This window comes from Monodon monoceros, unplaced genomic scaffold (genome assembly GCF_005190385.1).
Source record: "Monodon monoceros isolate NGI ecotype Baffin Bay Population unplaced genomic scaffold, NGI_Narwhal_1 Super_Scaffold_1, whole genome shotgun sequence".
NCBI classification, from domain to species: Eukaryota; Metazoa; Chordata; class Mammalia; order Artiodactyla; family Monodontidae; genus Monodon; species Monodon monoceros.
Genome location: NW_021703765.1, coordinates 3855830 through 3869285, shown reverse-complemented (window position 1 = coordinate 3869285; position 13456 = coordinate 3855830). Strand labels below are relative to the sequence as shown.

At 38.1% G+C, this 13456-nt stretch overlaps 1 protein-coding gene across 4 annotated transcripts in view; it reads left to right on the top strand.

Annotated features, from left to right (window-relative positions):
* ZNF407 (zinc finger protein 407) overlaps positions 1 to 13456 on the top strand; it is a 418202-nt gene that overhangs the window by 236111 nt on the left and 168635 nt on the right. For all 4 annotated transcript variants that reach the window (XM_029229939.1, XM_029229948.1, XM_029229956.1 and 1 more), the window contains exons 5-6: positions 4993 to 5159; positions 8865 to 8948. In XM_029229939.1, coding sequence (XP_029085772.1) covers positions 4993 to 5159; positions 8865 to 8948 — 251 coding nt within the window. The remainder of the gene's footprint in view (positions 1 to 4992; positions 5160 to 8864; positions 8949 to 13456) is intronic.

Genomic DNA, 13456 nt, shown 5'->3' with positions numbered 1-13456 from the left:
TGGGCCTGAGTTTCTCAATCATGTTAACCCAGACTGGGCTTTCCGGGAGAAAGGCAAAGGATATCTACAGCTCTAAAATGCATCACTAAAGCAACTGTATTCCGAATTATTCTGAACTGGAGAGATTAGAAAAGAACATAGAAATATACTAGTGGCAATTCTTACTGTATTTCAAAAATCATAAAGTAATAAAGCATCCAAGTATCAAAATACTTCTATCTTCATATGTAAATGGGATATGTGCAGATTTTTAATTAATTTGCTAATAAATTGACTGAATAACCCACGTAATAGGGTTTAAAATTTTTAAATAACATTTAAAAGTATAATTTGAAGAAGATGAGTATAGACTCTCTTGTTAGGATACTTACCTTGTGTAGTAATATGGAAAGATAAAGTTAGGGGCGCAACTCAAAACAGAAGTGTTATATATTTTGACAAAACTTATCTGCCCTTTAGGCATTCATAAACAGACAATTGCTCTAACACAGTCTAAGGCAGAAGTATCTATTAAGATAGTACCATTGATCATATAAAAATAATTCAGCTCCCTACTAATTCTTTAGTTTAACTTTGTATGTACATAATGCCTTGCGAAACCTCCATGAAATTTTTAAGTTTTTGTTATATGTATAACAATGAGGATATTTAGTATCGTGTCTTTAAAATTTTAAGTCTAGATATGTGGGTTTTAGTCACGACTCTGTTTTACAAGTCATGTCATGAGTGAGTTCAGCGAAGAAGATCTTCCACCGGTTTTAACACCGAGAACACAGGCTCAGAGCCATTCTGCGTGTGTGTGTGTGTGTGCGTGCGTGTGTGTGTGTGCGCGTGTGTGCGCGCACGTGTGTGTGTTGGAGTGGTGGTGCTGGGGATAAAACAGCACATGTAACAGTAAATAAACATACTGTAAATATATTGAGAGTACTAGAAAAATGCTTAGAATTTAATCCAGGAGCCCTTATTTAATTTAGGAATACTTAGGAATTTACATTCAAAGATGAACTCTTAACTGACTTTTCCATGACAGTTACCCACACGAAAATGGGTTTTATTCCAAAAGTGTCAGCAAACAACTGGATAATAATCCCTGGAAGCCAGGAACTTTGTAATGACAGCACCCTTTGGTAGGAACCACTCGAAGGTGCGACGACGCAGAATATTCTGTGTTTAAGATCATTGCCCGCAAAATGTTCAGACCATTGCTACATTGTCTTCTAATTCCTGCTTTGCTCTTGAGAAGTCTGGTACCATTTTAATCTACTTTGCTTCTGATTTTATTTTTCTTTTGAAACCTTCTAAGATCACTTTATATCCAGTAGAAACATCTAGTGCAGACTGAGGAAAGGGGAGATGGCAAACTGCCCTGTTTCATTACAAGTCCGTAGCACTATTTGGCATTTTGAACTTTTTATCAAACGTTATAAAGTAGCTCGATTACATCAGAGCGGAAATGATGTGGGCCTCCACGTGCTCTCCCGCAGACGTGGCCTTCTCCTTAGCACCTTTGCTGTCCCTGTGCCATGGCCTGCCATACCATTTTTCTTTTTAATTCAGTTCATAAATATTTAAATTTAAAAAATTAATTTAAAAAGTTTAGAATACCGGAGGAAGGATATGAAACAAATATGGCAAACATGGATATTATCATCTGGGTACATAAACCTTGGTGGTAGATTTGCATCTCTGTCATTTTCTGTATGTTTGAAATATTGACATTTATAAAATAAACACAAATGCTGAGGAAGGAGAAAAGACCAAACAGCATGAGGATCGCGAGCCCTGGGCGGCCTGAATGACCCCTGTTGCTGTCGTGTACGGATCTCACATTCCCGCTCTGAGTCTGGTGAAATTACGTAAGGAGCGAGACTCTTCACCACGAGTTCCCTTCATCCCATTGGTCCAAAGTTATTTATGGAATACCTCTGGGTACCAGGCACTTTTATGGGCCATAGGATATACGGTGAACCAGACACCATCATACTGTTGTGTGCTTATCTTGTTTGTCCTTTTAGGTTGTACTTTTACGTGATTGTCACTCGTTGTACATCCTTCAACTGACTGACTTTGTAACTCCCTGCACAAAAGGAGAGATGACTAGCGAATTTTATGCCAAATAGATCTCTTTTTAATATATTGTCAATTCAGTTAAACAAGAAGTTTCTGATGGAAGACCACCATGTGGGGATAGAAAAGCATTTATATCATTTAACCCAGTCTAATGTAGGTCCCGGGGCTTCACTGATACCTGGGAAACTGGATGGCCATCCCCAGTTGAGGGGCAGCAGCCGACAGAGCCACAGTTGACACAGCCTGTCGGGGCCTGGAGCTCCCATCACTCTGCCTCTCCCCGCACTGCCCCTTACCCTTCCTCCCTGCTGGCTCTGCATATCCACCTGCTTTCCAACATCTAAATTAAATGCCATCTCTGGGAAACCTTCTTTAATCCGCCCTGTCCCATTAATTGCTTCTTCTTTTAAATTTATGATGGCCTTTTACGTTTTTTCCTGGCACTGAGGTTATCTTCGTGAAGGATTTTCCTCACGTAGGAGCCTGTGATTTTCTTGAGAGCCAAATCTGACTCTTTTCCCTCTTTGTTTCTACCGTCTCGAACAGTGTTTGTGCTATAGTGGGTGTTCAGGTCTTTCTGAAGTACATGCAGAATACACAGTGATACCTCTTCTTCTTGGGTTCTCGTGGCAGAGCGGAACTGCACATTTTCACTTAGGCTCTGTCCTAGTGACACATCCAGGTGGGCTTCCTGAAGGCCCCCAGGAGAGCGGATCCCTTGGATGGACGTCGTCCTTACTCGTTGCATGGTGGCAGATAGCTTACAGTGTTTGAGGCTCAGAATTGTGCAGTTCCGGGAAACCCCCCACTGATGAGTAGGTCTTAGTCTTTATAAGGACACTTTACATTGGTAACATTTCAGGTTCTTTTCAAAGTACCAGTGCACGCACTTATTTTCATAAAGCAAATTGTAGAACATGTGAGGTTTTCTGAAAGTCAGGCGGTGGCCTTAGTTCTCTGTTATCTGGCTTTTGTCATATCATGACAGGCTCTAAGCTCTAGTTTAACATTTTTATTATGTATGAGTAATAGAGTACATATATTGAGGTTTCATAGATGTAATTTTTTAAAATGTACATCATGGTAGATTTAAAAATGAGGGATTTATTTTGTCATTCATAAAGTTGTAATACAGTCTGGAGTAACTATTTGTTAAAAGATAGCATCTAATTAACCTCCTTATTTATTTCTTTTAGGAGGAGGTTAGATCCACAATAAATACATGAAGAAATAAGTAGATAGGGGAATTTATCTTGGAAATAAGATCCCTGTCATGGTTTTGAAATGTTAAATGCATGAAGACCCGTCAAAGAGATATACGGACATGTTATTTTTTTACAGCGCATTTCTAAGTATTTAGTTATGTTTGTCATTCTCTAGTACCAGTAAGCAATGATCAAATGATACAGTAATTTCAAAGTCGGTCTGTGTTGAGTGGCGTAAACATAGTTTCTCTACACATACATTCTATAAGTATATTAATTGGCAATTTTAATATTAATGAAGCACTTAAGATATTTTATATGGCATTTCTTAAATATTTAGCAGTTTTTACTTCTGTTGCATTTAAAATATAATGTTATAAAAATATTACTACATATAACAAATGAAGAGAGAGTTTTTTAAAAGGTAATTTTATAATTCGATTCTTAAGAATTTGTGAAACCTGAATGATTAATTTGTTAAAGTAATCCACATTTGCCTCAAAATGAGAAAATTAATTAATTGGAGCTTGGAATTTTTTTTTCTACCCTTATGGGACTAAGAAAATTTGTAAAATTTTAGTTAAAAGCATTTATGTAAAGAATATACTCTTTATATCTCCTTATTTATATCATAACTTAAAACGCAGGTATTATAATCTTATTTTTAAAATTGTATTAACTTGCTAAAAGTGTAGACCAACTTACGATAGTCAAATCAAGCTGCCATAGTCTGTCTCTTTTGTGGCATTGTGCTTATCAACTTATTAAAATATTTTAATTTTGAATATTGGGTTTTAATTTTCTTTTATTTGACTGTTCATTATCCTGAATTAATTAGCTGGACACTACTTTGTTAGTCACAGAGATTGCTTTAAACTAAATTGTATTAGAAATCAAAAGTAAATTTTAGTGGTGATTTCCTGAATGCAAGTGAAAAGGGACAGAAGCTCGACCAGAGAAAGTATTAAAGTTTTTTTGTTGATGGTTCATATTGCCTGGATTATTAAAGGTATTCAGAGATCTTTAACTGGGAACTGTGGGGCTGAAATATTTTCTGACGTGAGTATTGATTTGTTATTTTCAGTTTTCATCCCATACAGGAAATAATTGAGGTTTCTTTTTCTCAAAGGCATACTTTATGAAAAGTTGTATTTATAATCTTATTTTTATTCTTATCAAAGGGAACTTTTTATGTACCTGTGTGGTAACCCAGAAGGACACCTTGTTAAAAAGGAGACGCCCCTGGAGTGTGCCTCTCCTCCGAGGGAGCAGTGTGGTGTGTGCCGTTCCGGGCGGGCTGGGCTCTGAGTGCCGCCCGGCCCCAGCTGCCTCCGCCTGGCAGAGAGCAGGGGTGTCTGAGTAGTTTAGCACGGATAGCTTTTCATTTAGCCTTTGCTCTGACAGCCTGTGCCCTGGATAAGTGGTGTAGGCCTGTACAGGTGAAATCTGTTCTCACATTTGCCTCAGGGGTGACTGGACTGTAACAGAATTTTTCAAACCCGTTGGGCCCAACCGCAAAGCAGAGAATAAATGGCTGAAGTGCCAGGCCTGGACAGAAAAATCAATGCCTGGTTATACAGACATGACAGACCAGGCCCGCAGTTCTCCTCGCGACACCCTGAACTCGCCACACTGCAGGGCTGGAGCGGCACCTGTCGGGGCCCGAGGTGCTCCCGTGAGGGTAATATTTGCATCCTTTTCTCTCCACTCCATGCAGGAAATTCACATGCCGCCTGTGTGATAGAAGTTTCACAGAGAAGTGGGCCCTGAACAACCACATGAAACTCCACACGGGGGAGAAGCCATTCAAGTGTACCTGGCCTACCTGCCATTACTCCTTCCTCACGGCCTCCGCCATGAAGGACCACTACAGGACGCACACAGGTGTGCCCGTCCGCCTGGGCCCAGTGGTGGTGGTAGTTGGGGGTGGTCGTCGCAGCAGCAGTCCGTAGAAAGGAATCCCTGTTTGAAGAGTTTAAGATTGTGGTAATTATATGTTAAAAGGTATGGCATCAATGCTTTGTGTTTTGATGATGCTCAGCGTAATTTTTAAGTGACATTTTAATATTTGTGTGTGTGCGTGTGCACACGTGCATGTGTTCACATAAAATAAGTTTCATATTTCAAAGCTGATTTATGTTGTGTGTGGGTACATATATGTGTATGTGTTTAAACATATCTTTTTAGGTGTGATCATTATAGAAGATCATTTGAGGAGATTAAATTTTCATAGAGAACTTGTGTTATATTTGTTACTGATATGGACTCCGTGCCATAATGTTTCTGAACATTATTGAATCTTGGTTTTTATGTACCACTTGAAATTTTTTAAATCAATTTAATATTTCTCTTAAGAGAATACTATCAGATCCAAGAGTTTTTGAAATTACTACAAAGAGACTAAACTGAATTTAGCTAGTATAAATTTTTTAGATAATTGAAAAAGTACGAATTCACATACATTTTACATCAAAACATTTAGTGGACTGTTTGGAATTTAAACCAACTGATAGTAAAAGCAGCACACAGAATACATCTGTGCTAGGCATGGTCCTGAGACCTCTCAGTTTGGACCTTCATGAATATATTTCTCCTACCTGCCCTGTGGTTCTATTCAATGTATATGACATGCTTTTCATTATCTAAGGACAGAGGGCCCCTAAACTCCTTACAAGCGTGTAGTCGAGCGCTTGCCGTATCTCACTGTGGCGACATCACTGGGAGCCATTTGCTGTTCTGTGGTCTCCTTCCTCTTTACAGCTCTCAGAAAGTGTTTTGCTTCAAGGAAAAAATAAATTTTAATCAGCATTCCCAAATGTTCTTCTGATTGCCAAGAATCCTGTATTATTGTTAGAAATTATAGGTTAAAAGTTCTTCTGAAGCAGTTTGTGGGAAGCCCAGGCCTCCTTAGCTTCCTTGACAAGGGCGTTGACGATTTAAGGTCTCCAGCCTGCCCTGAAAGATCACTTATATCGAACAGCAGATGAAAAGCCAGTGCAGATGTAATTTATCGTTGGCGTTTCCTTCTAAAGAATAATTGTGGAGACTTGGCTGGATCAATAATATGGATTTTTGTTGTTAGGTCTTGTAGTCTGCACCATAATGAGAGATAGGGGACAGTGGCTGTTTTCTAATAGAAAATAAAGGATTGGTTTCCGTGTCTTTCTACATTTGAAAGCAAAATGGCACACTTGAAACTAATTCAAGTTGTTAAGAAAAGTCTCCTATTATAGCTCTGCTCTCATATAAATATGGCATGTTAAGTGAACCCCCTTTTTATTGAGTATATTACATTTAGTTTTTTCTTAAAATTTCTTTTCTTGAAAAATACTCAATTGCCCACTATCCAACCCTAACTCCCCCTACCCCCTTGGAAAAGAAAAAAAAAAAAGGGCAAGTGAAAATTGAATTTAGAGTGACAAACAAATCAAGCCACCAAGGTAAATATGACATACAATACATTGCAGACTAACATCCTAGATAAAAATCCTGCGCGTCAAAAAATCAAGGTCACTAATATATCTAGAACCAAATCACATGGAAAATTGATAATTTTGCCTTTGTGCCTATACATATCTTAAAATAGGAAAGGGAATAAAACTTAGTATATACATGCAGCACATATACCTGTAAAAATGTAAATTTCATTACATGCAGCACATATACCTGTAAAAAATATAAATTTCATTAGGATTTGTCTTGTCTGTTAATGTTTATATCTTACAAGAAAGATACAGATTGCAAAGAAGTTCATAAACGAGGGAAAGGAATCATAGTCTGCTTGAGTCCAGAAATAGTAAGGATACTCTTTCCTCATCAGGTGTTTTGCTGGCTGGGTAGCATAGCACCAGTCTCTTCTCTGCCACATACCACCAGATGCGTAGGTGTGTGTGAGCTTGTGTGTGCATGTGTGGACCACAGTACACACATTTCCGCACACTCGAAGGGGTTAATGCCCACAAAGCTGTGGTGATGAATAAATTGTAGAGAACAATTTTGTCTCAACACAGAATAGTATGTTAATATTAACGAGCAAATTATCTTTGGGGATTTTAAAAAAAGTCCACTTTCAGTGTTATTTAATTGATAATACAGCTAGTTAGAAAGATTTATATTTCAAATTGATTAAATAATTAAATGAGTGATTGCAGTTAAACTTTATTCTTCACAGCCCATCTACTCTATTCTTTTTTTCTGTATTGATATAATGATGCCACGGAATGAACTTAACCCCAAAATAGGGAAGTAAAGATAGGAAAAATACTTAAATTCAGCTTTATTTTATAAATGATAATAATGAACATTTTAACGTACCATTGGGAAATAAGATTAAACATAATTTGGTTAAAACTCTCTTTATTAATATATGTTCATTTAAATTAGAGAAGCTAGTATTGCTCTCGGGTAAAGGGAAGACTCTTTCTGATTACGGTAGCTACTCTGCCTTCCTATGTTTACTATTTTTTCTAACCTTAAAAAGGCAATTACCATTTCCACAACACCTCAAGCTAAATTTCTATTGTAAGACACCTAAACATTTTAGAACAAAGCAGGCTTACGTGGGCAAAAACCCTTGAAAGACTTGTTGCATGAAACATTCACATGAATAAAGTAGATAAAGATAGATAAAATGATTTGTTTTATTTTTGAAAAGTATTTTATAATTTCACTGACTCTCTCCAAGGTGTTAGCATTTTTATTCTCCTTTTCTCTTCTTTGGGAGCCTTATGGGATAAACTGTCTAGGTGCCAGCACTTATTGGCCAAATATGCTGTAGAATAGAGAGAGATTGCATTTATAAACTGTAGGGCAGAATGTTAGCTTGTGTAAAAATGTTTTTAAAAATGAGCATTTAAACATTTTTAACAAAGTCTGCCAAATCTGACTCTAATTGTTGCAGAGTTTTCCAGTCAAGAGTTATCACTAAAGACGAATGATAGGAGTTTTTATACAATTTCTTTAGCAATCCCTAGACCTCCTTTTTTGTGCCATGGAAGTTTGAGGAACATAAACAGCGCTGAGTTGAGTAAATGTAGATTTTATCGTTACTTGGGGTCTTCAGTATATTCAGGGAAACTGTTCAATTCATATTGTTAAGGAGGAAGTTATTAAAGAAGATGCTGATAGAATCAGGTGAAACCGATTCAATATCCTTCAGTTGTTAGAAAATTCAGTATGTTTTATTTAAGCAGAATCATGTATACTGTATATTAACAGTTCCAAGCAATCTTTAGTCAGCTCAGAAAGTCCAGATGTATGGGAATTGTAAAAAATCAGGATATGCATAAAAACTGTTCAAGTGCATAAAGCAGCCCCATCTGGAAGACATCTACCAGAAATGAAGTTGTACAAAACCATTCCATTGATAATAAAGCTAATTTTTATGGGTCTGACAAGTATGTAATTATGTTCAGTGGTGCTTTTCAGATTTTATCACAGTCAATAAACCGCAGTGGTAATTTCATTCCCATTTGACATATTTACATGGAAACATTTGATTGGAGGAATTAGTAACCCTGAAAGCCTTGATAGATATGTTTTAATGATCTGTGACCTCTGCAGTCCCTCATCTGTTTATTGTTGCAACAGGCGAGAAGTCGTTCCTGTGTGACCTGTGTGGCTTTGCTGGCGGGACCCGGCATGCCCTCACCAAGCACCGCAGGCAGCATACAGGTCAGTCCAGCCACCCGGCCCTCAGCCTGCCGCTCAGCAGGCAGCCAGTCCAGGGGGGCCCCCCGCATTCGTTCTTGGCCCTGGATTGCCTGTCTTTTCGATTTTTGTAAACTCTGTGCACTTGAGGGTCTACTGAAAATTGTGCTTGAATAATACAAGATTTTAATGCGTCTGCTTTTACGTATTTATAAAGTAAGCCTGCTGCGTGTCTTACGGATCAGGTGTCCTGTAAAGTCGTGTCAAGCAGGGGGAGAACAGGGTCTGGCCTTCTGTGTGCAGACATACCAGCTGCTTCTCTGCGGCAGAGCCCTGCCTTGGGAGTGGCCCATGAGCTGTGGTGAAGCTGGGGGGCCTGCCTTCCTCTCAGTCAGTCCCTCCCCGTCTCCTTCCCTGCTCACGCCACCTTTTAGCTGCTTCTCACCTGCTTACCAGCAGCCCTGCCTTCCCATCTTTGTCTCAGCCTCCGGAACCACCTGACTCTCTAGCCAGCAATCCCTCTGCGGGTTGGAACCAAGTAGATGTGGTTGTAGCTCACTGCAGCTTCAGGTATTTTTGCGATTAAGAATGGAAGGCAGTCGGGACTTCCCTGGTGGTCCAGTGGTTAAGACTTCGCCTCCCAATGCAGGGGGTGAGGGTTCGATTCCTGGCCTGGGAGCTAGGAGCCCACATGCCTCACAGCCGAAAAACCAAAACATAAAACAGAAGCAATATTGTAACAGATTCAATAAAGACTTTAAAAATGGTCCACATCAAAAAAAAAAAAATCTTTAAAAACAAAAAAAGGATGGAAAGCAGTGAAGAGGCGAGTTAAGCAGATAAGGACATTGAAGAGAATCCTTTTTTTTTTTCATGATGGGCATTCTTGGTGATTCAACAAAATAAACTAGATGCCTTGGTTAGGAACACATAAGGATGAAAAGTTTTAACCATCTATTAAAGTTGATTACCTATTGATATGCTGTAATAGGTCTTATAAGTAATTACTTTAACTTCTGAATTACATATGTCTGGGACAGTGCTGATTTTTGGTGATGTTCCTTGTAACTATTAATAGAACCAACTTTTTAACCCTAAAAAGTGTTCTAGTTTAGATGATAAATCATATGGTAACAGAATTTGTAACTCATTGTTAGACTTTTACTTGCGTTCCATGAGAATAGTTGAGTTTGTCAGTTATACTCAAAATGGCATAAACGTAGAGTACATGAAATATGTTGTTTATGGTACAGTTTGATTCTTGATATGCTGTATTTAACGCTTAGCTACAAGGAGCTTTAATGCCCATTATCGTATTTATAAGATCAGTGAGAATTAATGCTAGCCATTCCTTTTGGATTCTTAAGTTTATATGATTCAAATTTCTATTTGTGGTAAATATAGAAATAATAATAATTGTTGAGTCAAGAAATATCCAATGTTAATATATTATTGAGCCAAGAAATATCCAATGTTAATATAATGTTGAAAACTCAAACTTGGTAAACATAAAACTCTATTTTAAGTTTGTAGTAGCAACCTGTGATCACATTTTTTTTTTTTTAATCCAGTGATTTACAGTTTAGGTGTAAGAGATGGCAGAAGAGCCCAGTGGATGGCGGTCATCCTTGGCTACTATGTTGGACAAGTTGGGAATATGTGTGGTAAAGTGTGTTCACGTGGGGTTTTCTGATTCTTCATGTTTCAGTTTATTGATGCCCGAACTGTTGCCATGCAGATGGTGTCGCCCTGGCGTGGCCCTGGGCGTCAGCAGACTCCCTGGTGCCGCCGTTGGCAGTGTGGCCGTGCTCCCTCTTCCCGCTGCCGAGGGGCCGGTAATGCTGTGATCACAGGCGTTTACAGGTGATCGATCATGAACCTGCATCGAGCAGGCACAACTTTATATTTTATGTCAGGTCCAGAGGCTCCTTATTACTTTGCTATTAACTGTATACCATATAGGACAATGTCTCACAGACAGAGGCATCTGTCTTTTTGGCATTTATCTGCCTCTGTGGCACAAATCAAACATGATTCTTTAATACCACAGTCAGTTCGAACAGCTTAGCCAAACAGTACTAAGCCAAACAGCTTAGTACAACTCAGTCTAGGCCCTTCGCTTTTATGCTGGATTTATAATATTTAAGCAACACATAACTTTTTTTTTTTTTCAAGGCCAGATTTGTTTGGCTCATTTGAAATCTGTGTTTTTCTGATGTATTCCTCTTTGACATGGTTTACCTTTCTACTACAGAGTGCCCACCCAAACTACAATCAGCTAGGAAAGGGATAGGTATCAAAAGTGTTCCAAATGGCGTAAATAATTCCCCACTGCAATACAGACTGTCTACGGGGCTGACACAAAACATCTTCCACTTCAAGATTTACTTTTATCTGGTAAAAGGGTCACCTGTCAGAGACCCTTGATTCAAGGGCACAGGAGCAAATCCTCACATGTAGTTGAAGAGCCTTGGCCGGCTTAATGACCACCAGCCCGCCCAAAGGAATGCGGTGCGAGCTTCCAGGAGAAGGGGTGGCCCGTCTGACAGATTGTTGACACACGAAGGGCACCTCTCTCTGTCCATAATCCATGCCGGTGTTGGTGTCCCTCCTCCGGCTTCCTTTTACTCTTCTGTCACGGGGACCTCAGGTGCAGAATATTCCTCAGTGGTTATTTTCGCCAAGATTACCGCTTGAAAAGGAAAGTATGAAGAACACAATTTAAACTACTATATACTCTTATGTGAGGGAAACAGGCAGAAAGGAAATTTCACCAGCAGGATGTATGCAGGCAGCCCTGTTGACTTACAGATAGCATTATTCAAGGGTAGTTACTATCTCACTCATAGGTTTACTCATCCTTCTGGCTTTAGAATGACAAAGAATTCAGAAGGACTGTTCCCAATGCACCAAATCAGTTTGATCACTCCATCAAAAATTTTTCCTTAGTAAGTGTGTACACCTCCTCACGTAGCACCTATCTCATTTCATGCAGTTAACAAATATTAGGAAACTGAAATTCTTGTTTAGCATTTTTAAGATTTTCTTTCACATTTAACAATCTAGATGTTATTTATTTATCGATTTATTTTGCTATATATTGAGACTAACAAACAAGAGCTACTTCTGTATTTCTGAAGTGTATTTTCCTGAAGAAATTACCTGAAATTTCCCGAAGAAATGATTGTTTCTGGATAAAAAAGAGATACCGGTGAACATATTCAAACATGTAACAGAATTGAGTTACAAATTAACTATTATGCACAGATTGAATAAACTGTAGTCTGTGTAAGTTGACACAGAGTTCTTTTCCATCAAGGGCCCAGACATGCTTGAGCCTTCCTTTACTTAGTGGTTGTAGCTTAGTATGTAGCATACTTTGGTAGCATTATATTTTTTCTCTGTCAGCCTATAGATTTTTCACAATTTCTTAAGACTACATAGTTTAATCTGTTGTGTTTTCAAGTTAAGCATGAAATGACAATTGATAGTTTATTGCGATACAATGTCAGCTTGACATGAACTTCAAATTATTAGAGTTATAGAGAATCTAAATGACATTATTCTTTAAAAGTGTTTTTTTTTAAGTTTAAATTGTGTCACATAAAAATGCCGTAAAAGTTTAAATGAAATAAGATTGATACATTTACCATATTTTTTAAGTGTTTATGTTAAACCTTCTCACCAAGAAACTTAACGTTGAGGAGCTTGGATGACCTTTTATTTATACCACTGACTCAGACAATGACTCCATAATGTTACCCCTCTAGATTCCTGCCAGATCCATGAAAAATGGATAGATTAACGATGTCTACCAAGGCTAAAAGAATAAACCAGTTAGCAGTGAGTCTGATGCCAACGTACTTTCAAACACTTTGTTTGAATGGAATAAGGAGACGTCAGAATATATTTGTGAATTTGCTTAACGAAAAAAATCTTTAAATTGTTTGACCCCTTAGATTCATGATATTAAAAGTGGAAGATTCAAGCTACCTAATATGAAGTCTTAGTATATAGTTTCAATAGTCATGTCCGTATTGTATTGGCATAAAGATTTCCAGATAGATCAAGGGAGCAGAATAGACTCATGCATATATCTGTCCATTGTTTTTGACCAAGGAACAACCTTTAGAGACAGATTTAACAGAGGATGTGCAAAACCTCTTCATTGGAAACTTTAAAGTATTGCCAAGAGAAATTAAAGAAGACCTAAATAGAGCGATATGCCATGTTCATGGATTGGAAGACTCAGTGTTGTTAAGATTTTATTTCCTCTCACATTGATCATTTCAAATCCCTCAAGCTTTTTTTTTTTTTAAAGAAACTGACAAGCTGATTTTAAAATTCATATGGAAATGCAACAGTGAAATATCAAACAACTTTGAGAAAGATGAACGAACTTGACTTACACAACCTGACTTCATGACTTATTAGAAAGCTTTAATAATCAAGTCATCCTGGTGTTTTCATCAAGGTAAACAAATACCTCAATGGAATGGAATAGAGATTACAAAACAGCCCACACCTACGTG